We start from the raw sequence: 23,309 nt of genomic DNA, 5'->3' as shown, positions 1-23,309 counted from the left end.
ATCTGATTTCTTAGGCTTCAGTAATGGAACTATAATCGATTCTCTTAATGAAAGCAGCAAAATGCCTTGATCTAGTGCTTCATTTAGCATTGCTAACAGTGAGGGCGTGATCTCTAACATGAATTCCTTGTAGAACTCACTTGGCAACTCATCTGCCCCCGGGGCCTTCCCTGACGGTAACTCTCATGTTGTCTTCCAACTCTTTTTTGGTTCTGGGGACTTACAGCTGGTTTGCCTCTTCTGCATCTAACTGTGGAAGATCTATCAGCGCTAAGGCTTCTTCTATTTCTGACTCCTAAGTTTCTGATATCTCTTTGTATAATGTTTTATAGAAAGCATAGAAACATTTGTTAATATCCTGCTGCCTCTCACAGATCTCGCCATTCTTGGCTGACACAGCTCGAATCGCGACCCGCTCTGTTTAATTTTTGTACAACCAGGCTAACAAGCGTCCTGGTTTGTCTCCTTCAGCATGTTGCCTTTCAACATATTTCCTATAGCTTAATTTACCTCGTCTGTCCCAGTGTACTAAGCACTCTTGCTGGAGGGCAACCATTTCTTGGGCCCTCCCGCTGGGTAAATCTTGCTGACCGTTCATGGCTTCTAATTTTTCCTCTGTCTTACGCAAGTCATTCTCTATTGCGGCTTGCACCCTGTTTGCTTTTGCGATCGCAGTCCCCCTGATCACGCCTCCCACTGCGTGCCCGCTGATTCAACACTTCTGGTGCTATGCGTAAAATACTCCTTTACTCCTTCCCTTAAATGTTCACGGAATGCTTCGTCCCTCAGAGCCTCGCTCCTTAGTTTCCATTTCGGGATGCTTGCTCTCGGGTGGGGGGTGATGGGGGACCTGCCATGTAATCGACAACAGGCCGTGACCTGACAGCACTTGTGCTTTATATTCCACCTCCTTGAATTCACTCAGTGTGATCTCCCGTAAAAATGTAATCCAACCTAGTGTTCAAGTTCTGGGGCGCTGAGTAATGTGAGTAACTCTAGGCTTGCAGGTGGAGAGTCCGCCATACATCAGTGAGTTTGAATGCTTGTAACAATGTGTACAGGGCTTTGGCAGAGGAGGCGGGGTGCATACATTTGTCATCTGATCTATCTAGTATAGGGATGAGCATACAATTGAAGTATCCACCCCATATCAATGTATCATCTATGTGTAGACTTATTAGTGGGTATAACTTGTAGAAATAAGCCACTATTTCTTGGTTTGGGGCATACGTATTGATAATGCAAAATTCTCCATGTTCAACCCAACCTCGCATTACAAACATCCTGCCCTCTTTATCTCGGAAGGTCTCAAGCACCCTCAAGGGTACTGACGGTGCCACCCATACAGCCACTCCCCTAGCATAAGCAGAGTATGTCGAACCTAGCGTCGTACCTCGCCATGTTTTAGCAAGAGTGCTTTTTCTCCTGTGTAAGGTGAGTTTCTTGCAGGAGCGCAATTTCAATTTTCTGATGTCTTAAAGTCATAATTCTATTATGCTTAATATAACTGTTGAGGCCCCTGACATTCCAGGATTCTAAGTTCCCTCATTGTACTGAATAATTCTACTATGCATCAACGGTTCTATGTTCAAATACAGCATATACAGTGTGGATGTATAGGCTAACTCCCAACTGGCTCCCCCAACTCCACTACCCCCCCGCGCGTCCAACAATTGCCCAGCTCAATTCCTTGTGCTCCGGCATCCCCACTTCTCGCCCTCACTTCCAGATCTTGTCCTGGTGCGTGGGCGCAGTAGGCTTATACGAAACTGTCAGTATCCAAACAAACAAATCCACTCTTAGGTGTAGGATGCTCCTGCATGGTGAGATCTTAAATGGGCACCACGTCGTTGCCTTCTGCATTCCGCCAGCCCTCGTTTCCTATGGCTTCCACCTAATGGGTCGAACTGCCGCTGTCTCAAATACATATAGGCTTTTGCTGACTTATAGTGGACCTTGTTTCCGGAGTGCGTCTACTCAGATCAGCTTCTGTTTCGGTCGGCAAATTCTGCGTGTCGATCCATTCACTCGCATCTTCCGGATTATCAAAGAAAATTGCACGTCCCTTGTGGAGCACTTTCAGTCTAGCCGGATACAACATGTACTTCAGATTGGCCACCAGTAGCCTTCTTTTCACTGCTATGTAGTTCATCCGCTGCTTCTGTACTTATAGGGTGTAATCCGGGTATGCAGTTATTGTGGCAGACGGGTGTTGAATAGTCCCTCCCTTGCAGAACTATTCCTGGATCTTTTCTCTATCTTGGTAATTCAGTATCCGGGTTATTATAAGCCTCGGTGGGGCTCCTTGTGGTAGTTTCCTCATCAGTGACCTTTGCGCCCTTTTGACCGTGAAGCCTTGAGTAAGGGTGCCTGGACCAATTTTTGCTGCAGCAGGGTCTCTATGTAATTTGTCAGGTCTGTACCCTCTTCTCCTTCCGGGAGCCCAATAATTTGTACATTATTGCGTCTTGCATACCTTCTGCATCCTCGACTCTGTCTTCCAGGATATGCACTTGTTGTTGCAGTACCCTGACTACTTCGTCACCGTCTTTTCGAGTGTTCCCGTGTGCTCTGCAAGAGCCTTTACCTCTTGTCTTAACAAGTTCACATCTATACTGATAGCATCTATTTTGGCTTCGAGAGACTTTCAGTGCTGCTATGGCTTCTAGAATCTTTTCATTTCCATTGTCTGGCATCTGCGCCCCTTGAGATGGTGAAGTTACCTGGGCGGGGTCCTCTACTGGGAACGCTGGTTTTGTGCATTCTTCCAAGGTTAGCTGCTTCCCTTTGCTTCTTTCAGTTTTAGACGCCATGATTCGTTCCCGCCTCGTTCTTCAGCACACCTGCCAGTGGTTTCCTCTGCCGGTCGTGTCAATGGCTCTGCTTACCGGTCCGTGCTTGCCAACATTTGTTGTGCTCTGGCCCTTATTTTGTTCCTTACGCCTGCCCTCTTGTGCTACTGATCAGGCTTCAGTCCTTTGCTTGGCCTATGTCCTGTTATCGCGTCTGACTCTTGATATTGCATACCCTGCCCAATGCGTAATATTCTGGGAATGGTGTCCCTGTTTTCTGGCTCATTAATGGGAGCTTCCTCGTGTAAGTCAGACGGTGATTCCTTGGCTGTGTCGGTACACAATTTGCCTAGTATTGCTGCCTTATAGACTTGGGTGTTGCTTACAGTGCGCATCCAGTATTTACAGGTACATTTACTCCGGCTTGTTTCCTCTGCAGGCGCCTTCTACCTACTGCAGTGTCACTTGGCATTTCCCCGGTCTCCGTGCACGGTTCCCACTGGGTGTATTAGTTGGAGCTATGGTTTCCCTTATTCATGTGCAGGGTGGCCCGGGCTGGATTATGTATTAACTCGACTTTTCAAGCACTGTTGCTCTGGCACTTATATTGTCCCATGCACCTGCCTTCTTGTGCTACAGATCAGGTTGCCGCCTTCCTCTGAAAGGGGCTTACTTTTATATCCGCAACGGGTCTATACCGCCTTTGTTGCCTCATCTGCAGCTCCAGGGGCCGTGTCAGTCTGATCTTTGCTGGAACTTCGGATCGGCTGTACGCGCTCCACAGGCGTTGTGCACTGCACACTTTCCGCCTCACGCCATCCGCGCCATGTTAGTTGCCGTTGGCCGGACATCCGTGGCTCGGTATCATCCCTCACAGCAGCCGGTTCCTTCTCAGCTCAGCCAGCTTTCCCACTCCTTTGTTCTCAGAACGCTGCCATCTTGCTTGCACATTAGCCTTCTAGGTCCGAAACTTCTTACAGCTGGATTTACGTAGCAATTCTTGCCGCAATCTTGTAATTGGCACCAGGATGTGCACGTCGCCTTCATGTTGTCTATGGTATCTCGGCTGGCTTCTGTACTCGGTATAGCCACCATAATACCCAGGATCAATGTCAGACCAGCAGGAGCAACTCAGGATCCGACGTACTGCATGTTTGTCTAGCCACGCCCTCTGACAAAACATCTTAATGTACGTTTCATCAATCATTGTCCCTATTCCTTCCAATAATAAGATCTGATCCTGAGATGTGCAAGTAGGTGGGTTCTTGGTAAATGTAAGTGGCCGTCTCTGCAGCACAGCCTTTAATTCTGTCAAAAATTTACACATTTGGGGGTGGCGCTAGAAAGCCGACTAATATGGCCGTGACTCTGAGCTCAGTTTCGCCTGGGGAAATTGCCCCCAATATCCTTTGAGATCCTGGGTATACATGGTGGGTCAGACGTGTATGTGACCCTAAAGCTGGTGTGCCAGTGCTGTTGTGCTTTAGGAAGTGACGGCAGCCACCTGATCGCCAGAATCCTGTTGTAAGCTTTGGGAGTAGTGTGCTGCTGTGTGGTGGCGCTGGTGCCTGCTTCGTGCGCGGGAGGAAATGCCCGTGGGGGTGACCTGGCCTCCTGTTTAGAAGTTATGCTGAGTGGATGCCAGAGGCATTGTGACCCTTGGGGAGGACAACGGCCATAGTGGTCGGTGTGGTCCCAGAGTGGGAGCAGGAGATGCTGGACCTCATCACGGCACAACAGTAGCAGTTTGGATGGGACCCTCGAGCGCTGAATTGAGTTGAAATATGGCGGCTGGCGTGATCCTGCAATGAGGTTGTGTTGGCTCGTCTTATGGGACTCGCTGGACCTGCAGAGCCCCCTTGGGTTACTGGACATCTGCGACTGCGATCCATAGGCTACTGTGGCCTAGTTTCAGGGCTGCGGTGCCTACGCAGAGAACACCCGACTGCTGAGAACAGTTAACAGCAGAGGAGATGGAGCGGAGTGCAGCTGATGTGATACTGGAGGCCCCTCTGTCCTCCCTGTGCCCATTTAGGTGCGGGGGTTCTGGTATTTTAATAGCTTTGGAGCGGGTGGGGTTGTTGGCACTGGATGGGCTAGGGCTTTATCCAGTACAGCCAGTTGGAGCTGGGAGTTGACAATGTGGGGGGACTACTCAGACCCTCCACAGGATTGGTGCTAGTAGAGCTGTGTGTGCTGCAAGTGGCTGCAGTTACACTTACCAGGGCCCAACTGATTGGTTGCGAGCACTAGATGGCTTCCCCATGGAGCCCTTAAATGCATACTTAGTCTGATGAGTCTGTATCTGGTTTCAGGTAAAGGCTTGGTGCACCAGAGGTCGGGGGAGGAGCAGAACTGAGAAATTGGACTCACCGACTGCCAAGATGTTTGAGACTTTGAATGGCATATCAGTCCGAACACGAAAAGCATATCAGGTTAGCATCAAGTATTTTGTGTATGATGAACTGGCGATAGGAGCACTTTTATGAGGTGATGGGGGTCGTTTTGCTATGAACAGCTAAAACAATTTGAATAAACTTGATACCTTATGGTTTGTTTCACAGGCCATCTAAGGACTCCTTTGTGACAAATGATGTTCATCCCCGAGAAAGGCTTGGTCATTGTGAATTGCTGCCTACAAGGCCGAAACTCGAGTTGGCTACAAAGTAAAAATGTGTTGACAAATTGCATCACAAATTGGACACTGTTAGTCCTAGGGGACAAGTGATTAGCCATTGCGCATCTTTTGAAGTAGAGGCACATGGTTGAGGATGTTTAGGCTGACAGACAATATTTGGTAGTGGTCCATAAACGTTTTTTTTTCATTGTACAAAATTGTCATTTGTTGCACATTATATGTAATGTTAGAATGGTGTGTATGTTGGCCAGATTCTTTTTTGTGTTATGTGTTATGCAGGAGGTATACATGTTTGAAGTGCGAGATATTTATTGTATGTTTAATTCTTAAATTATTGTATATATGTTGGTATGGTTGAAGCTTTCAATTTATGTCATGTCAATGCTATTTTTATAAGAATACAATATTTTTGCTAAAAAAAATAAATCTTAAAATGATAGAAAATGTAATATGCTAATGAAAATATTTTTTGATTGCATAGGACAAATTGCTTGTGTTGGTTCATCCCTATGGAGTAGCAGGTCGCATGATGCTGAAAGGCCAGCAGAAATTGGCGCAATGCATGGAGGGCACAAATAAACAATCCAAGAACAAGTCGCAGGTTGCAGATGAAGGACAGGACCTGGATCCATCTGAAAAAGGGTTAACTATAGTCCAGTTGTTGGAAGCAATCCAGGTGTCTCGGACATCGCTGGAGGGTAACGTGCAGACGGTGTCCGTTGAGCTCTCTGGTGAGAATGGACATCAAGAAGATGGCCAAAACGTGTTGAGTCGGAAAAGAGAATTGGGTATGTGGAGGATACAGTAGCCATGTTACAGACTCGGATCAATGCATTGGCTGCAGCCACGTGAGCCCTGGAAGTAGAGGACGAGGACACTAAGGGCCGGTCTTGGTAAAGTAACCTCAGGATTCTGAGTTGCAGAGGGGGAAGGCCCCAGCATGGAGTTGTACTTTAAGCAGCTTTTCACTGACACTTTGAAAGTTAAGGAGTTGTCGATGTGGTTCACTTTCCAGAGGGCGCATAGGGTACCGGGAAGGAGACCACCGTTTGCATCCCCTATGTGGGCCATAGTGGTTAAATTATTGAACTTCAGGGATCCGATACGATTCTTCAAGAAGCGCACAGAACGTCAGTCTATAACGTGGGAGGCATGCGAATGCTGGTCTTCCCGGACTTCAGAAGCAACGCAAGTTCTATGATGTGGTGAGAAGGAGACTCCGATACCTGGGGTATAAATACATGATGATCTTCCTGGTGAAAATGAAGGTGCTGCAGGATGGTTGTTCCCTTTCTTTCTTGCAACGCCCGAGTGATGTCTTGGATTGTTTAGACACTGAATAGCGGGTAGTGCGAATCCGCAACATGTGTCGGGTACCTGACAGGCGCTCGAGGTGCAAAGTTGGTCCCAGGTTACCCAGAAGGCTGCAAGTGGAGAGTACCCCAGGGAAAGACTGTGTGAGAACGGATGGCATGCTGATCCTGAGAGGCAAATCCGAATCCCGGGCCTCCGGTGAAACTGGAACAAGGGACAGTGGAGGATGTGGGATCTGGCCCAAAGGACGAGGAAGAGACCGGTTGAAGGGCTGGTTGGTGGCAAAGAGGCATCTGTGACTTTGTTCTTGCATGTCGGGCGCCATGTTGGACGACCTGTCATATGTTCATCTGAGGGGAGTTTTCTGTTTTGCTGTGAGTGTTGGTTTGGTGGGGGGGGTGTTTGCTACAGGGTCTTTGGAATTGGGTATTGGACTTGGGGGGACGCTTTCCATTGCTATCTGTTGTGGGGGCGGGGGACTGTGCCATGTAATTTATAATGGGCTTGCACTGGAAGAGGGCGATTTGCCTGGGTTGGAGGGAGAAGCTCACCCTTGGTGTTCTACTTTTGCCTTTGTATTTGGCCACCATGGTTAGGACAGGACCTGGAGTGGAGCCTACTTAGGTTTTCTGGGGGTGTTTGGGTTTGATGGGGGGGTGGGATTTCAGGGTGCGTTGGTGAAGTTTGGCGTGGGGGGGTGGTTGAGGTTTTATGGGTTTGAGATTATTTTGTCATCGATGTGGAAATGTCTTTGGTGTAGGGGTTTGGGTATTGCAGACACCAGGTTTATTTTATGGCAGCATTGAATGTTCAGTTGCAATGTGAGGATGGGCTAAACAACGTCGTTAAGAGGGGCAAGATACGCTCTCATCAGGCATAAGGTCAGTGTGGCGGTTCTGCAAGAGACCCATCTGAATGGACAGGGGCTACATGGGGCAAGTACAAATTGGAAAGGGAGGGTGATTGGCGCGGTTTTCTACTCTTATTCAAGGGGGTGATTCTGTGGATTAGCGATGCGTCTAAACTACATGTAACGTAGACAATAGGAGATAAGGAATGGAGTTGCGTTGCAGTGGTGGGAAAGATGTTGGGGCGTTCTGTGTTTTTTCAGTGGATGCAAGATCTAATAGCAGGCCATAGGGATCTCTGGCTTGGTGATTTCAATTACATGCTGGGTTGTACGTTGGATGTGGCAAGTGCCGTGGTGAGACCCCTGGGTGCGCCGACTAAGGAGTTTGCGTGGGTTGTTACTGACGTGGGTTTTCGGGATGCATGGCGGCCGCTACAGGATGGTGAGCACAGTTATTCCTTTTTCTGCTGTGCCTGGGGCTTACTCCTGCATTGATTATGCATTTGTGGGCGAGGAGGGCTTTCACTTGATTGCGTCAGTGGCTTTCCTGGATAGGATGTTATCAGATCACTTGCCACTGTTAGTGAGGTTGGTCAGGAAGAATGTTCGTCCAAGTGTACCCAAATGAAAATTTGACAATTCGATGCTATTGGACTGCACCTTTAGAACATCTCTGAGGGATCAGATTTGACAGTTCTTGCAGGTCAATTGGGGCCCAACAGTGCATAGCTGTTCTGAGTGGGAAGCACTGGAAGTCTTTATTAGGCAGGTGTGGGCGTACGTAGGGTCCTCTTCACGGATTTGAATGGTTGTGAACTGAAGTTAGCTGTCACGATATCCAGATCCAAGGCGCAGGAGCGACGCAGTACCAACCACCGCCACTGTGGTCTCGTAGCCCGCAGGTCTAAGATTACACAGACTTCCTTGATCGGAGCAGGGAAGGAGGGTTAGGGTCTCGAAGTTTGGATGGGTAGGGGGAGGTTAGAAAAACCGGATTGAGGGTGAGTTAGAGGTTATGGTTAGGGCCGTGGAATTTAGGGAAAGGTTGATTGTTGCACACTTTTGTTCAGGTGTCCTCAGCACCACTTGGCTGTTCTTTCACATAAGTTTGCCCCTCACTAACTAGCCCTATGTCATAATACCAGTACACAGATTTTAGGCAGTTCACACCGGTGGGTGGTCCACGCTAAAAGAAAGGACAAAAATTAGAGTATGCCCTCAGAGTTTGTAAGCATTCATACTCATGCCACACTCGCATGCATACAACACTACACATAGCGTTCTTCCATCAAGGCTCGGTACAGCGTGTGGATGACTGCGCCAGAAATAAGTAAGAATGCACCAGGATTCACAATTGGCCACAAGTGGTCTTTTCTTCAGACCCTTGCGGCGTAACAGTTTTTTCCTCTAGTGTCGCACGAGCGGTCTTTCCCCAGACCCTGGCAAGCACACGTGAGTTAGGAAGTATGGTGCCACTGGTGTATTCGCCTGATGAGCCTTTTTCCAGGTTTCCAGGAAGCGGAGTCACCCCAAAAGTTATATGGAGCTTTGAACAGGTTAATTCCCCAGCAGAAATGCTAGCTGCGCACTATGGCACCAAAGATACGCCCACTTATCTTAACTCGGAGGTGCAACGGCTATGGATGGGCAAGCGATGGCCCCCCTGCACTTTCCCCGCGGTCCCCTTAGGTTCTGGTATAGGCAGGTACTTACCTTGCAAAGGCAAGGGGCCGGGCTGCTGGCCGGGTGGGGCTGGGCCCCTCGCGTGTGATTTTGCAGGAGCTCCTTTGCGCACGTCCTCTTGCTGTGGAGTCTTAAGCGCTAGCCCCGTGCCTTGGGCTCGGCGCATGCGCGTCGGCGTGCCACGCCCGTCCTGGCTACTGATTGGCCCAAAGCATGCTGGAAGTTGTAGTTACACGATGCCTTCTGCTGGGCAATGTAGTTTTAGTGCTGCTTTCCTGCACATAGGGCAAAGCAGTCTTTTGTACGTCTGCAGTTTCTTAGGAAGTGTTTTTACAGCAGACCCAGATACAACAGCCCCCACAACACCCTTATGTGCGTTCTGTCTTTGTCCTTGCCTACTCCTATCCCTGACCGTAGCAACGTTGTAATAGGAGTTGGCTCAGGAGGGTTGGGGTGGGGGGGCTATCTGCGGAAGTAGTGGCAGAGGTTCATTGTGATCTCCATGGGGCGAGGGAGAGATTAGATTCTGATTGCTAAGCTGGATCTATTGGAAAAAACAGGAAAGAATAACGTCAGACCGTTTTTTTGGGGTCAAATCACAAAAATATTTGGTGGCTTTGCACTTTTGTTATTTTTTTTAAATAATGCAGTGGGAGACCCCACACGCCTCCCCTAATTCCCCCTACCTTAAAAACTCAATCTTTTCAGCCTCATTGTTTTCTCATTCGGTGGTTTTGGGCATTACCGCTATGCTAGTACTTGGAAGGGGATAAGGCAGGTAAACTCTTAGCGTGGTTGGTTAGGAAGGAAAGGGTGCAACACATCTGGGAGTACGTCAAGAACATAGGATAATGAAGGGATACGTGCAGCATGTCTGGGGGCGGCTACTGATGAGCAATTAGCGCAGTGGCTTGTTGAGGCGTCCCTTGGAGTGCTTGACGGGGGAGCAAAGGGCACTCCAGGGTAGGGAGCTTGATGAGCATGAGGTGCTACAGGGGATTGAAAGCCTCCCTCTGAGTGAAACTCCAGAGATGGATGGGATCCTGGTTGAAGTATATAATGCATATGGGGAGATACTGGTGCCTAAACTTCTCGGTCTTTCTCGAAGCCAGGGACCTTTGTGTGGCAGATTGCAGCTGCCAGTCCTGAGACACTCTCTCTCTTGTGGAGTCTGAAGGGCAGAGGTCATGCAACAAAAAACGTGCAGGAGAAAACCTTGCCCGTTGGAGACATGTGTTGCAGCAGGAAGCAAAGGCAAAGGAAGCTTTGCTTCCTGGGAGGCCAACTCAGGTGGCTGGTGTGCATCCGATTGCCCGAAGCAGGTTTCTGGTGGCGGCATGCATCTGAAGACCACTGGAGCAAGTGACGCTCCCAACGAAGGTGGTGCCAGCAAAGGCAGATCGAAGGAAGCAGTCTACCAAGAAGCGAAGAGCCACAAAAGCAGAAGTCCTGTGCTCTGTGAGGGGAATGGAGACGCGTGCCTTACCCGGTGAGTTCACAGGTTTGTAGTGACCCAACCTCTGCTCACGTGCCGCAGGCATTCGGCGGGTGGTAGACACTTGCGTAGGAAAAAGAGAAGCCCAAAGCTTAACTTTGAATGCCAAAATATTAAACAGCAGCAGACGTCACCCTCGCGTAGGATAGAAAGTGATTCACCAAGTGAATTTGAATGGCTAACCAGTGGAAAGCAACACATTGATACCAAGGTGAAAAACTGTAGTGTTAAATGTGAGTTGTTGGGAAGCCCAGCAGAACATGGGGTCAAAATTGGTAAAAAGCTCAAATCAACATGCATTGCCAAAGACAAGAGAGTCTAAGACTTAGACAAGCACCAATTAGTCGACATTGCCAACATCAGATGGGGGCTAATGAAAGGTCCACAGGCTGGGAGTGTTGTTATCCACATTTTGTCAAACACACCGTGAAAGCTGATAAAAACTCGTTTTGTCAAAGCGAGGGGAGAAGCAGAAAGAAATCTTATCCTTGTCAGTCATTGGTTACTGGTGTAGTGGGGAAACAAGAGTGGCGAAAAGGCTGCTCTTCTGGGGAAGGGATATCCAGAAGGAGAAGAGTATTATTTGTGGAAGAATAGTAAAAGGCACCAATGTGAATCTTGCCTCCCCTGAAGAATTAATGTCAATACTGAAGCTACAATTTGTTGAATATTGTGAAGTTGTTGTGAACCTCTTGACAGTTGATCTAAACCACAAAGGCACTGTTGATGTGAACTGTTTGGGCAGGGGAGTATACCTGGATGACTAACATTTGGATAAGTCGACCTGGCATGGGAATATACCAGGTAGACGTTGGAGAAGGACAACAGAGTGGATCTGGCAGAGTCAATGGGCCTCATTACGACCCAGGCGCTAATGGGTTAACGGCGCTGTAAAAGGCTGCGGCGCCGTTAACCTATTAGCGCCTAATTACGAGGTCCCTTTGAGGGATCCGACCTTAACGGCTGGTGTAGACCAGCCGTTAAAGTAGGGACCCGCAAAGGGACCTTGGTGCTAATTACGGTGCCGCAATTTACTTAGTGCCTTCCCCATTCCCATTGAACCCTATGGGGCAAAAATGGGAATGGGGAAGGGCCATGGAGGAAGGGGGGATTACCGCCCCACCAAACTTGTAATGGGGTGGTAATTCCCCCTTTCTCCATGGCGGAGTCGGTAACTTACCGGCATGGACCATGGTGCTTATAGCACCATGGTCTTCCGCCAGGGTCGTAATGAGGCCCAATGTATGTTATTTGTGGTGAAAAAGCTGAGTAAAGCTGTGGCAACAGAACTATATTTCTTTGAAATATATTCTTGTGACCAAGAGCATCATTGCTGCTATTTATGAACTCCGAACTTGTTCAAGAAGGAAGAGAAGCTCTATACTTTTCATGTTGGAACTTTCCTAGTACACGTGGAAGCGGCACAAAACTGTTTTGAAACTTTTGTTTAAACCCAGGGTTTCCTTGTGGTGTTTTCTTGAACTGTGGCACAGAATCTAGTTAAACCTGGGCAAGGAGAATTCACCAAGGTTGTGAAGAGAGACTGTGGTTGCATTGTGAATTTAATTATTTATATGTGTGAGAAACATATCCTTTGTTGTAGTGTATCCATAAAGGACACAATTGATGGGGTTCTTCCGGATCTTTGAGGCAAACTGCTTAAGGGTAGTGAAGTCAAAATAGACCTTCCAAATGATAACACTCTGACTAATAAAACAGGCAGAAGGAGAAATCACTGGGATGGGGTGGGAAAACCAGCGGAAGTCAGCCTAGGATAAATTAAGGAGTAATGAATACGTATCCCAACATTAATTCTCACTAGTAGTTCAGCAATTAGGACAACACCACTAACCTTTGGATGCTGGATGCTAATAACTGGAGGCTCTCACAACAGAAGGAATCCAATATAGAACCAACGAAAAAGGAGGGAAGGTTAGTAAGGGAAACTTATCCCAAACGGCACAAGGGTCACGCTAGATACCGGGTTGGTGCACCACAGGATAGCATCCAAAGTAGCGTGCACAATCACCTTCCTAATTAACAGTTGTCGGCAGTCCTTCCTTTCCCATGTAGCACAAAAGAAAGAGTCAAAAGAGAAGTTAGAAATCCCCCTGTTGTGTCATCACAGGCGACAGGATTAAATTAGAGCGTAGCACAATAACTTGCGTTTGGAATTTACGCGCGTTTGCGTGTGAATGGAAAGCCGCACGTTGGTCTTCTTGGACACTGCTACAGAAGTTAGTGTGTGGAAAATTGCATGCAGACAAGGAAAACCGCCTGTTTCTTCTTGGAAGCGGCTACCGGAGTTCGTGTGTGGGATTTACATGCGGAAGGAAAGCCAGAGAAGTTGCTGAAGAGATGCGAGGACGCAGATCAAAGTTTCAGCTACAGGACTCCATGTTTGTTCAATCAAAAGCAGTGAGAGACATCCAAATACTGCGTATAAACGTAAAGTGGAACCCACGTGACAATCTCAAATCACGTGATACTAACGACGTGTATAATGCAGACGTTTTCCGGGCAAGGTATCAAACAGCCTCCATCTAGAATAGAAAGGCTTGCGGTTCTATGGGCATAAACAAGTCTATGTGCAGAGTGTTTAACAGGCCCAGGTGCGACTTGACTGCCATGCATGACACTTGGGGACGGGACAGGGAGCTTTGGTGACTCTCTACCCCGATCAGCACCATTATCCAGGTCTGTTGGAGAGCCACCAAAGGGGTTGGCCCGAGATTTCTCTTTATTCCTGCAGTACCACTGAGCTGCAGCAGACCGAGACCTGTTCCTCATGGGGTGTGTGGTACCAGTGTTGGTCGACTGGGGCATTGTGTTTTAATAGGAGACGTGTATTAGGAGTATAAGGCTCTCACTTACAGGGAGTTCCAGACTGTCCACCCCATGTTTCACGTTAACTTTCTAGTTTGCTACTCTGATGGCAGCGGTAAGGGAAGCCTGGAATGGGTTTGCGGTTACACCACAGGTCTGTGTGACTTTGCTGAAATTGGCAGATGGGCAGGAGGAACGCCTGGGTTATTATACGCAGCGGATAGAGCCGAGCGCAATGTCTCAGCTGGAGAGCCAATACTGAAATGGGCTTGGGGTTGGCAATCCACGGATGGGGAATGGGGCAGGGTTCTTGTACAAGCAAAGCAGGTATCCGGGGAATGGGGCAGGGTTCTTGTACAAGCAAAGCAGGTATCCGGAAATGCCTGGTTTCAGTGAATACAATATAAAAGTGTACAGAGGGCATATATCACACTGGTCAGGGTGGTTAAGATGGTGGAAGGGGCAGACCCGAATTGCTGGAGGTGAAGGAGAGAGACTGGGACCTATTTACATATGTGGTGTGGATGTGATCGAGAGACTGACTGGTTTTTTGGGAGATGGTTGCTGAAGAACTGTTTGGGTTGGTAGCAGTGAGGACTCATCTTGTGCTGTAACAGCGTTTGCTTGGGCCTCTTAGGAATGGTAGGAGGGGGTAAGGCTTGTGGCCAAGGTTCTAGCATTCAGGCTTCTGCTGGCCAAGAGAGTGATTGCAATGGGCCTGGAAGGCGCAGGGGGACCCAAAATTGGAGATGGCTCAAGGCTATGCACAAATGGGTTTTGGCAGAAATGGAATTTGGGGACATGTGGATGAGGGAGCATTGCGATACACAGTGTGGCATGAGGTGTGGGACACCTTGGAAAGACGTTCCGATCTCAGACTGCCTTAGATCTGAGGGGGGGGATGTAGTGAGTGTATTTGGAGGAGGGGCCGTCTTTTGGGGTTATCATTGTTTTGACCTTCTGCTGAATAAGTGTTGATGCCATGAATGTAACCTATTTACAATTGGTCCTATTAGTTTGTCCGTACCCGCATGGCATGTTATCTATGGAAAACCTTTTTAAAAAAAGTTTACACATCTATACTTGCATTTCTTTGGAGGAGGAATTTAATGAGATTGTCCTGTCTGGAAATCTTCATAACCCGTTTAGAAAAGTATGCATCACCATTGATGTCAACCTTTATTGCGTTTCCAGCAAAAGACACATATGATAGTTGGGGAGCCTGAGCCCATTAGGGAAATCTTCATTCCTTTGTCCTAGAACAGACTGCCACTGCAGGATCATTAGCAATGCAACAAATAGCAAGTTTTATAAACAAATTGCGTTCAGTCATTCATATCCTCTTATGTATAAATATCTCCTTCCCTGATCAAGCTCTCCAAGCTCTGGAAAACATCAGCCCTCTACTCATCGTCTCTGTGCATACTACCTATGTGCTCTCCAGCTTGTGAAGAGGTGCATCACATATTGTGCTGCTCTGTGGCCTACTCTGTCGAGCTCTGATTTGGCACCGGTTGTTCGTCTGTCAGCAGCATGTTAGTGGTGAACCTGTTCAACAGAGACCATAACATGAATTTGGTGCTATAATTTCAAAGTTAGGGTAGATGGCACCGGCACATCAGCAATCCTTGCAAAGCAGCCAATAGCCCTGCAGGAATGAGCTCCCCTTTGGCTCTAGTAGCAAATCCTCTGGACCATACAACTACCTAGGCATCAATTTGAGCCCCTCTGTGGCTGTGCAGTACGCACAGGCTTTGCAGTGGAACAGGAGAGATGAGGTCTTCCTGGGACATCTCTGCAGAAATGTTGTTCCTTCCCTTCAGTCTCAGCTGCCATGTGAGCCAGAAGCTGAAGACCCCTGCTCCGATACTTGCAGAAGAAATGTCCCAGCCATATCGCCTTGCAAGAGGATTTTGTGAAAATGCTAGAGGTTGTCTCCTTTTGAAGGAAAACACTCTTGTTGTGGAACACTTTGCAGGTCTGGTATCGCTCCAACCTCAAACACATGTTAAGGCAACACTCACCTTTTAAGGGTACATTTTTATAATTATTTGGAAAGTTGCAAATGGGCAACCCCCTCATGCATTTCTTTATACATCATGCAGCAGTAATCATATTTTGTTCTGTCTGATTGCTTAAGCCATGCTAAAAAAGTTATGATGTTTAGACCTATTCCTACTCTCTTGCAACATACATTTATAGTAAACTTGACAGGAGAAGCCAAAAAACAGCTCGGACAAAGGAATACAAAAATCGATTATCAATGTAGTCCCTCTTTTTAGTAATGAATTGCCAGACATCACCTCCATTCTATTTACAATAAAGTATAATGTGAAGCTGGGTTGTGAGGCTTTTTGGTCAGGAAGAACCTGGGTATGACCTGGCTTGTAATGTGCTCAGGCCAATATTTTTTCCTCCATGTGATGCATTTACTCAGGCATAGCCCATTTGGGATTTGGAGATCCAACAGTTATGACTCATTGGGCTGAAGGACTGAGTTCAGATGTTAATATGGTAACACATTTGTGCCTATTTATTCAATTTCTTAGTTTGCTTTGTAGCTCTTTATTCTCTTGCACTGTACTGTCTTCTCATTAAGTAATCTATTTTCTTTTCTAGATGCGAGTGCCTTTGCAGGATGGCCGGCGAAGTAAATCCATAGAAGAGCGAGAGGAGGAGTACCAGCGGGTCAGGGAGAGGATATTTGCACGAGAAGTGAGTAATTGGAGGATATGTGTTCAGTTGCTTGGTGGGTGGGCAGCTCCCCATTCTTCTGTTGCCACACCAGTCTGCCCCGCCCCACTCCCAACCTTGTGCATGTCAGCTGTGGGTGTGTCAAGTTGTACTGTCTAGAGTAACCTTAAAGAAGCATTGCTTAAAACGTCACATTATGTTGATGCCTGATCTTGTTTGGCTATGCCCTTGCTCAACTCTGGACCTGGTCAGCCATTAGGGGTTTTTGATTTTGACTGGTTTAGGTCTGTGGTTAGAGGTATATCCTTTATTTTTCAAATAATACCTGCTGTAACTATCTCAACCTTGGCTTCTGTGGAACATCTTGCAGTTACGTGCTATGGTCTACCTCTCCAGTAGCCTGTTTCCATTTTGTTGATTCGTTTGCCACTGCTTGCCCAAATGTGTCCCTCACGTTGACTCAGAAGTTTGACTTGTTGCCAGCATAAACAATTGTACTGTTTATTAATAACATCCTATCATGGTTTCCCATTCTAAAAAAGGCAAATTCATCATCGGTTAATTTAGTATTTTGTATTTATATGGTGCACATGACGGACCAAACCGTATAGCAGCACAGATGGAGCAATACATTCTTGTGAGGCAGAACATGAGCCAGAATAAGAGGCACATAAGCAGCAATAACCATAAAGATCCTTATCTGAACAGAAACATCTTCAAGGCCTTACGAAACTGATAGTGATTTGAGAGTCCTGATTTCTTTAGGAATCGAGTTCCACAGTTTTAGACCAAAGACTGCAAATCTTCTGCCTCCCTTGTTGTACAAACTGAGGGGGGGAAATAGACAAAAGCAATCAGTCTCTGGTTTTTAAACATCTCGATGGTTGGTAGCGTTGAATTTGATTTTTAAAGTATGCTGGGGCCAATTCGTTCAAGCATTGAAAGATGAGACAAGTCACCTTGAATCCAATGCGTTCTTCCACTGCTAACCAGTCCACTGGTAACAAGGTACATGGATTTCCTGGGCATGGGGTCCCATGGTAGGCCTACAAAAGACTTAACAGCCTCAAATAAGACATTTTAAGGTTGACATGTAGATCTGGCTGTGGAATGAGGAATGGGGGGGGTGTAAACGAGCGTAAAAGAGCGTGGGGAGTTGAAATCCCCTTTCTCCAGCATGGGGTCTTGCATGGATTCACATGGTCATGAATATTCCCCGTCGACAGGCTGGGAATCCTCGGTAAAAGAAAAACAGTTCCATTTTCACATACAAAACTATATTTCGCCATAAACCAATCGCTGTCCTCTGGGTCATACTGCCAGAGACAGCCCTCTCCCTAAGTCCCTCCGCTGGCTGCAATCTACAGATTTTTACTGGAGGCTTCAGTGTTAGGAGTCCAAGTTCTGCTCTGTGAGCTACTTCTAGGTTTTGTGTTTTTTCACAGAAAAGGGTTATATTTTTCTTCCAAAAGAGCCTGTGTGCTCTTCTCTCCATCTGCCAACAGCGGGGATCCATTGTCTGTGAAGTTCAACGCCCCTCAAGGGCGAAGATCGTCGAAGTTTCCAGAAGGCTATCGGGCCTACTTCGCGCCCTCCTACTATGACGGAGGAAAAGAAAGAAGGAAGATCCCTTTTCAAGCCCTGCACCAAGTGCGGGAAGCACCTAAAATGCCTCTACTGCTTGCACCCGGACAACAAGGAAGGGGATTGTGAGACTTTCCGCAGATTCTCCAAGAAGACAACAAAGGACAGGCATAGTAGACTGGTGGCATAGCTGAAGGCCAGGGCCTCTGTCCCTTGCCCTGAGCAGGGGCATGCCTCACCCAAGGACGGTCAGTCCGAGGAGCGCGCTTCTAAGTCCTGTGAGGGCACCTCATCCGTGGGGGCCCAAGATAAGGCCAAGCACCACAAGTCTGGGTCCTCCAGGGTCGCCGCAGAAACGGGTCCCACGGCAGGCAGGGCATGATCGACATCACCCTCCGCCTCCATTGCCAGCTGGTAATCGAGCTCCTCCTCGAAGAGAAAGTTGTCCAACCCGGCTAAACTGCAGGAGAAGCCTGAGAAGCCGTGGAAGGAGGAGAAGGCCGAGCTGCCCAAAAAGGCCTAGGCAGCACAAGAAAGTCTTTATCGACGATAGAGCTGGTGGCGGCTGCTCTTTGGAAAGCTAAAGGGGCTGAGCCTGAGAGGGTAGCACCCACAGCACTGAAGGTAGGTATCCCTCCACCTGAGGTGAGAAACCGCTGTGGTGACTTTGGCAAGGTCTGCCAGCACTACGGAGAATGGTACTCCCCCCTCAGAACCTGGTTGCAGCCCCTTTGGGTGGAAAAAAGGGGGAGTAGGATGAGGCGGCCCCGGTCAGTCACAGGCCGTGGCTCAAGCCATGGAAATTTCATCCACGGACGAGGTTATGGAGTCCCTGCACACGGTCCACGTGGAAGAGGATGACGATGAGAGCACAGGGCCTAGGGTTCAGATCTCGCCACTTCCGCTGAGGGATGTCTCTCTGGACATCATATCAGCCCTCGACAACTTGGTGTCAAGAGATCTGGAAGCGGATGTCACAAGGACCTGTTCCAACGGTCCTCTGGGCCCCTGATCAACCGCTGACAGCGCCATCCGATACCCCCTTTCCAGCCTCCACACCTGCGTCGGGTCCATCTCCCCCTGCATACCAGAGACAGATACGGCCACTACGCCTATGATATTGTCGGAGCAGGCAGCGGATCACCGCAGCCTAGGGCGTCCCCATCAGACGGGGTGGGATCGTTCCAATCTATGGTCACCAAAGCCTCCAAACCTTTCCAGCTCGTGCCCGAGGAGACCAGGAAGGAGCGTTTCCTGTGCCAGAGGCACGAGGCCAAGAGGAAGACAATCATGGTGGTGCCCCTCCTGGTGGACGTGTGGGAGGAGGGGCCTGGGTGCTCTTGAAGAATCCTTGCACGCTCCAGCCAATCGAGATAGGCTGGAGGAGGAGTTCTGGCTATGATAATCCGCCCACAAGTGCCTGATGTCGCAACGATCGCCGGATTCGGTGGATTCAGCGACCGCGAGGAAGGTAATTTACACTGCGGCGTCCACCATCAAGGCGGAGCTGTGGTACAAGCTCAGGCCTATTCTAGAGTTCGTCCCCGAGGACAAGAGGATGGAGGCAATCGCCCTCTTCCAGGAGGGAGATGGCATCGGATCACGACATCACAGGGCGTTGGATATTGCCGACACAGGGTTCCGCCAGATGGGGAACAGTGTCTTCCTTCATCGTCAAGGCTGAATGAAAGCCACGTATTTCCGTCAGGAGGTCCAAACGAAGGTTTTGGACTTGCCTTTCGACCAAGATTACCTTTTCGGAAAGGCTGTCCCCGAGTCCCTTCAGGCCATCAAGGCGGATATGTAGAGGCTCTTCCTTTTTGTTCTTCCAGAGGAAAGTCAGGCAGGTTGTCGAAAGGTTTCTCCTCAATGTACCTTCAGCCTTCCAGATCCACGATCCAGAAAGCCTACAGAGGCTGTTCACAGGCCTACATAGGAGGTGGTCAGCATTGTCGTCACCAGCAAGGCAGGATGCCGAAGCAAGCCTGAACTGGCCAAGGCGTCGGGCCCCCACCCCGGTGGGAGGCCGGATGACTAGATTTGTCAGCAAGTGGGAAAAGATCACCACCAACGGATGGGTGCTGGATGCTCTCGTCCAAGGACAGACCCTGGAATTTCAGCAAAGGTGTCTGGCCCGTCAGGAGCAACATGTTCCTCAGCTCCTGGAGGAAGTATGGGCCATTCTGCGAATAGAGGCAATAGAGCTGGTTCCCCAGCGACTTCGGGCCTCCGGACTCTACTCCAGATACTTCTTGATAAGAAAAAATATGGGGGGGGGTGTCTGGATGCAAATTCTAGACCTGCAAAGTCTAAACAAGTACCTCAAGTCTCAGAAATTCAGGATGGGTTACGTTGCAGCATGTGCTCAGCCAACTGGAAAGAGGGGATTTCTTGACATCGCTGGACCTGGAGGACTTCTACTTCCTTGCCTCCATTCACAGGAAACACTGCAGGTTCCTACGCTTTGTAGTGCAGGGACAGTGCTACCAGTTCAAGGCCCTACCCTTCAGCTTAAAATCGGCCCGCAGAGTGTTCACAAAGTGCCTGGCACCGGTGGCGGCCTATCTGCGTCTACGAGGGATTCACGTATGCCCGTACCTCAACGACTGGCTCATCCGGGCCCGCTTGTGGGAATTGGCTGTCAGATACACGCACAGTGGTGGCCGTCAAGTTGCTGACGGATCTGGGATTCTCTATCAATTATCCAAAGTCCTGCTTGAACATCGCAGAACGCGCTATTACTGGGAGCCAGGCTCGATACAGTGTCCTGCCTAGCATATCCCTTGGAGGAGAGCGTAGCGGGCAATCAGGGAAAGGTGCATCGGCTGTTGCCGATGAAGACGGCCGCGGTGCAGACCATCAAGTCGTTGCTACGCATGATGTTCTGCATCTACCTCATCCGGCTCTGCAGGTTACAGATGCAACCTCTTCAGGGGTTCATGGACGATCGCTGGGTGCAGGTGTCAGGAAACTTCACAGAAAAGAGCACTCTGGATGACGAGTTCCATCAGGCGATAAGGTGGTGGTTCAACCGCTCCAACATCGCCCATGGCACGGAATTTCAGCACCCTCCTTTCCAGGAAACTGTTATGATGGACGCTTCCCTGGAAGGCTTGGGAGCCCACACCGGACATCTTCATGCCAGAGGCCTGTGGCTGCCGGAGGAGAAGGATCTCCATCTCAACATTCTGGGGCTGTGGGCAGTGTTCTGGGCCCTCAAGTCGTTCCTTCCATCTCTGAAGGGCAAGGTGAATATTCCCCGTCGTCAGGCTGGGACTCCTCAGTCCCCGGTAAAGAAAAAATCGGTTTCAGTTTAATTTCTAATCTCTTTCTCCTAACTAATCACTGAGTTCTGGGTTATATTGCCCCCAGCCAGTGACTGCCCTCTACCTAAGCCCCTCCTCTGGCAGCCATCTTCAGATTCAGTTAAATTGTTGGGAGTCCTTCTGTTTAGCTCTCAAGCTTTTACCGCGTTTTCGCTTTTTGGAAGAGTTTTTCTCTATTTTTCGGTCAATAGGGCCTTGTGGCTCCATCTATCAACCTTCCGATTAACGGGGACTCGTTTTTCGGTTTCTTCAGCACCCCTCAAAGGCGAATTTCATTGAGCTTCTTCTTGGAGGCTTCCAGAAGATTCTTCAGGCCTACGCCGCGTGGACCATGTCGGAGGAGGCGGATTCAGGCCCCCTGTTCAGACTTTGCTCCGACTGCAGCTTGTGGAATGTCTTTTCAGACGACAAGCATTCCCAGTGTCTTTATTGCCTGTACTCGGCGCATGTGGAGGAAGACTGCGTTTTGCCAGGAGATGCCGCCTCGCACGCTGAACGATCGGCATAGGCGGCTGAAGGAGTGGCTGCAGGCCAAGGCCCCTGCTGTGGGTGGGTCCCAGCAGCATGCCTCTCCCAGTTCTAAGAAAGCTGAGCGGGCTTCTAAGACCTTTGAGGGCGCCCCTCCCGCTCGGTTCCAACAGCAGGCTAAGCACTGCATGTCCAATGCCCCCAGGAGCGCTGTTGCGGCATGCTCCCCGGTGGCGAGGGCGCATCCATCTCCAGCGACTTCAGTCACTAGCCAGCGTTCAGGATTGTTGTCCAAGAGGAAGTCGGACCATCCGGGCAAACTCAAGGAGAAGCCCAAGAGCGACCTGCTGAAGAAGGTCAAGGGGGATCGGGGCACGAACGCTCCCCACTAAGGAGAATGCCAAGCAGGACAAGGTGTCTGGGACACCCAAGGCCAAACTGGACAAGGCTCCGGTGCTGACCATGAAGTCTGAAGTACACCCGGCAAAGGCCCATCCTTCCATCGAGGGAGTGGAGGCATCTCTCGCGAAGGCCGCTGAGGCGGCTCCATAGGGCGCAACACCGAAGGCGAGGGTATTCTGTCCTCCCAGGAGGGACGCTGCGTTCCGGCCCATAGAGAAGACCCCGGAGAAGATGATGTCCGTCATCTCCCCGAGACCTTCCCCTCTGGAAGCAAAGAAGGGGGGGAGCACAGTGGCCCCCCAGGCTACGGCTATCTCCTCTGAGGAGGAGCTTGTCTACCTGCAAACCATCCGGGGGGGAGAGAACAACCTACGATGAGCATACCGACGAAGGCGACAACGGCAAGGATACAATCGAGGAAGAGCAGCAAGGCAACTAGGGCCTGGGCTCCCTGCCGATGCCCCAGCTGCCTATTACGCCTCAACCTCAGCTGCCACCCCTGCCTCAACTACCTCCTCAAGACCACTCGGCGGACATTTTCTCTCTGCACTGCATACTATGGTCTCTAAGATACAGACAAGGATGCCTGGTGATGGAGGAACCACCGGCCAAGAAGAGGAAGCATGCTCCACCTCCCTGATACCACTCGCCTTCTACCCCTCCCCACCCTCTGCGCCCCCCAAGAGGGATGAGACGGACCCGGTATCGGCAGTGGCCAAGAAGTCATCAGGCGCTTCTTCCTCGGTAGCGGCCACCCCTCCGGACAGCGAGGGGAAGAAATTAGATGCCATGGGACGACGGGTTATCTACTCTGTGGCCACTGCCATCAAGGCCGCCAACGCCATTGCTATCGTCGCGCACTACGACTGTGAGCCATGGTTAAAGATTGCCCCCATCCTGGACTTTGCTCCTCAACGACAAGCGGTCAGAAACGTTGGAGATTCTGCAGGAAGGCGAGGTGGTGTCGGACCACGCCATCACGGTGGCCATTGACATCGCTGATGCGGGGTTCCGCCAGATGCGCAACAGCGTTTGCCTTTGTTGTCGTGTCTGGCTCAAGGCCACCAACTTTAGTCAAGATGTTCAGGCTTTGATGGAGACAACGTCTTCGGGAAGGCTGTAGATGAGTTTCTCCAGGCCATCAAAGCTGACACCGAGACCGCACAGGCCCTGGGCACTCTTCAGCAGTGGCGGCCATCCTTTCGGCCCTCAGGAAGCAAGTCCCAAGGATCTTCCA

At 49.5% G+C, this 23,309-nt stretch overlaps 1 protein-coding gene across 6 annotated transcripts in view; it reads left to right on the top strand.

Moving 5' to 3' along the window:
* The window catches only part of R3HDM2 (R3H domain containing 2), a 2,186,793-nt gene that overhangs the window by 1,079,463 nt on the left and 1,084,021 nt on the right, over nucleotides 1-23,309 (top strand). For all 6 annotated transcript variants that reach the window (XM_069653574.1, XM_069653576.1, XM_069653575.1 and 3 more), the window contains one exon: nucleotides 16,218-16,313. In XM_069653574.1, the coding sequence (XP_069509675.1) occupies nucleotides 16,218-16,313 (96 nt within the window). The remainder of the gene's footprint in view (nucleotides 1-16,217; nucleotides 16,314-23,309) is intronic.

Source organism: Ambystoma mexicanum, chromosome 3q (assembly GCF_040938575.1).
Source record: "Ambystoma mexicanum isolate Mex_15411 chromosome 3q, UKY_AmexF1_1, whole genome shotgun sequence".
NCBI lineage: Eukaryota > Metazoa > Chordata > Amphibia > Caudata > Ambystomatidae > Ambystoma > Ambystoma mexicanum.
The sequence above is the reverse complement of the archived record's forward strand: the minus strand, read 5'-3'. Positions and strand labels throughout refer to the sequence as shown.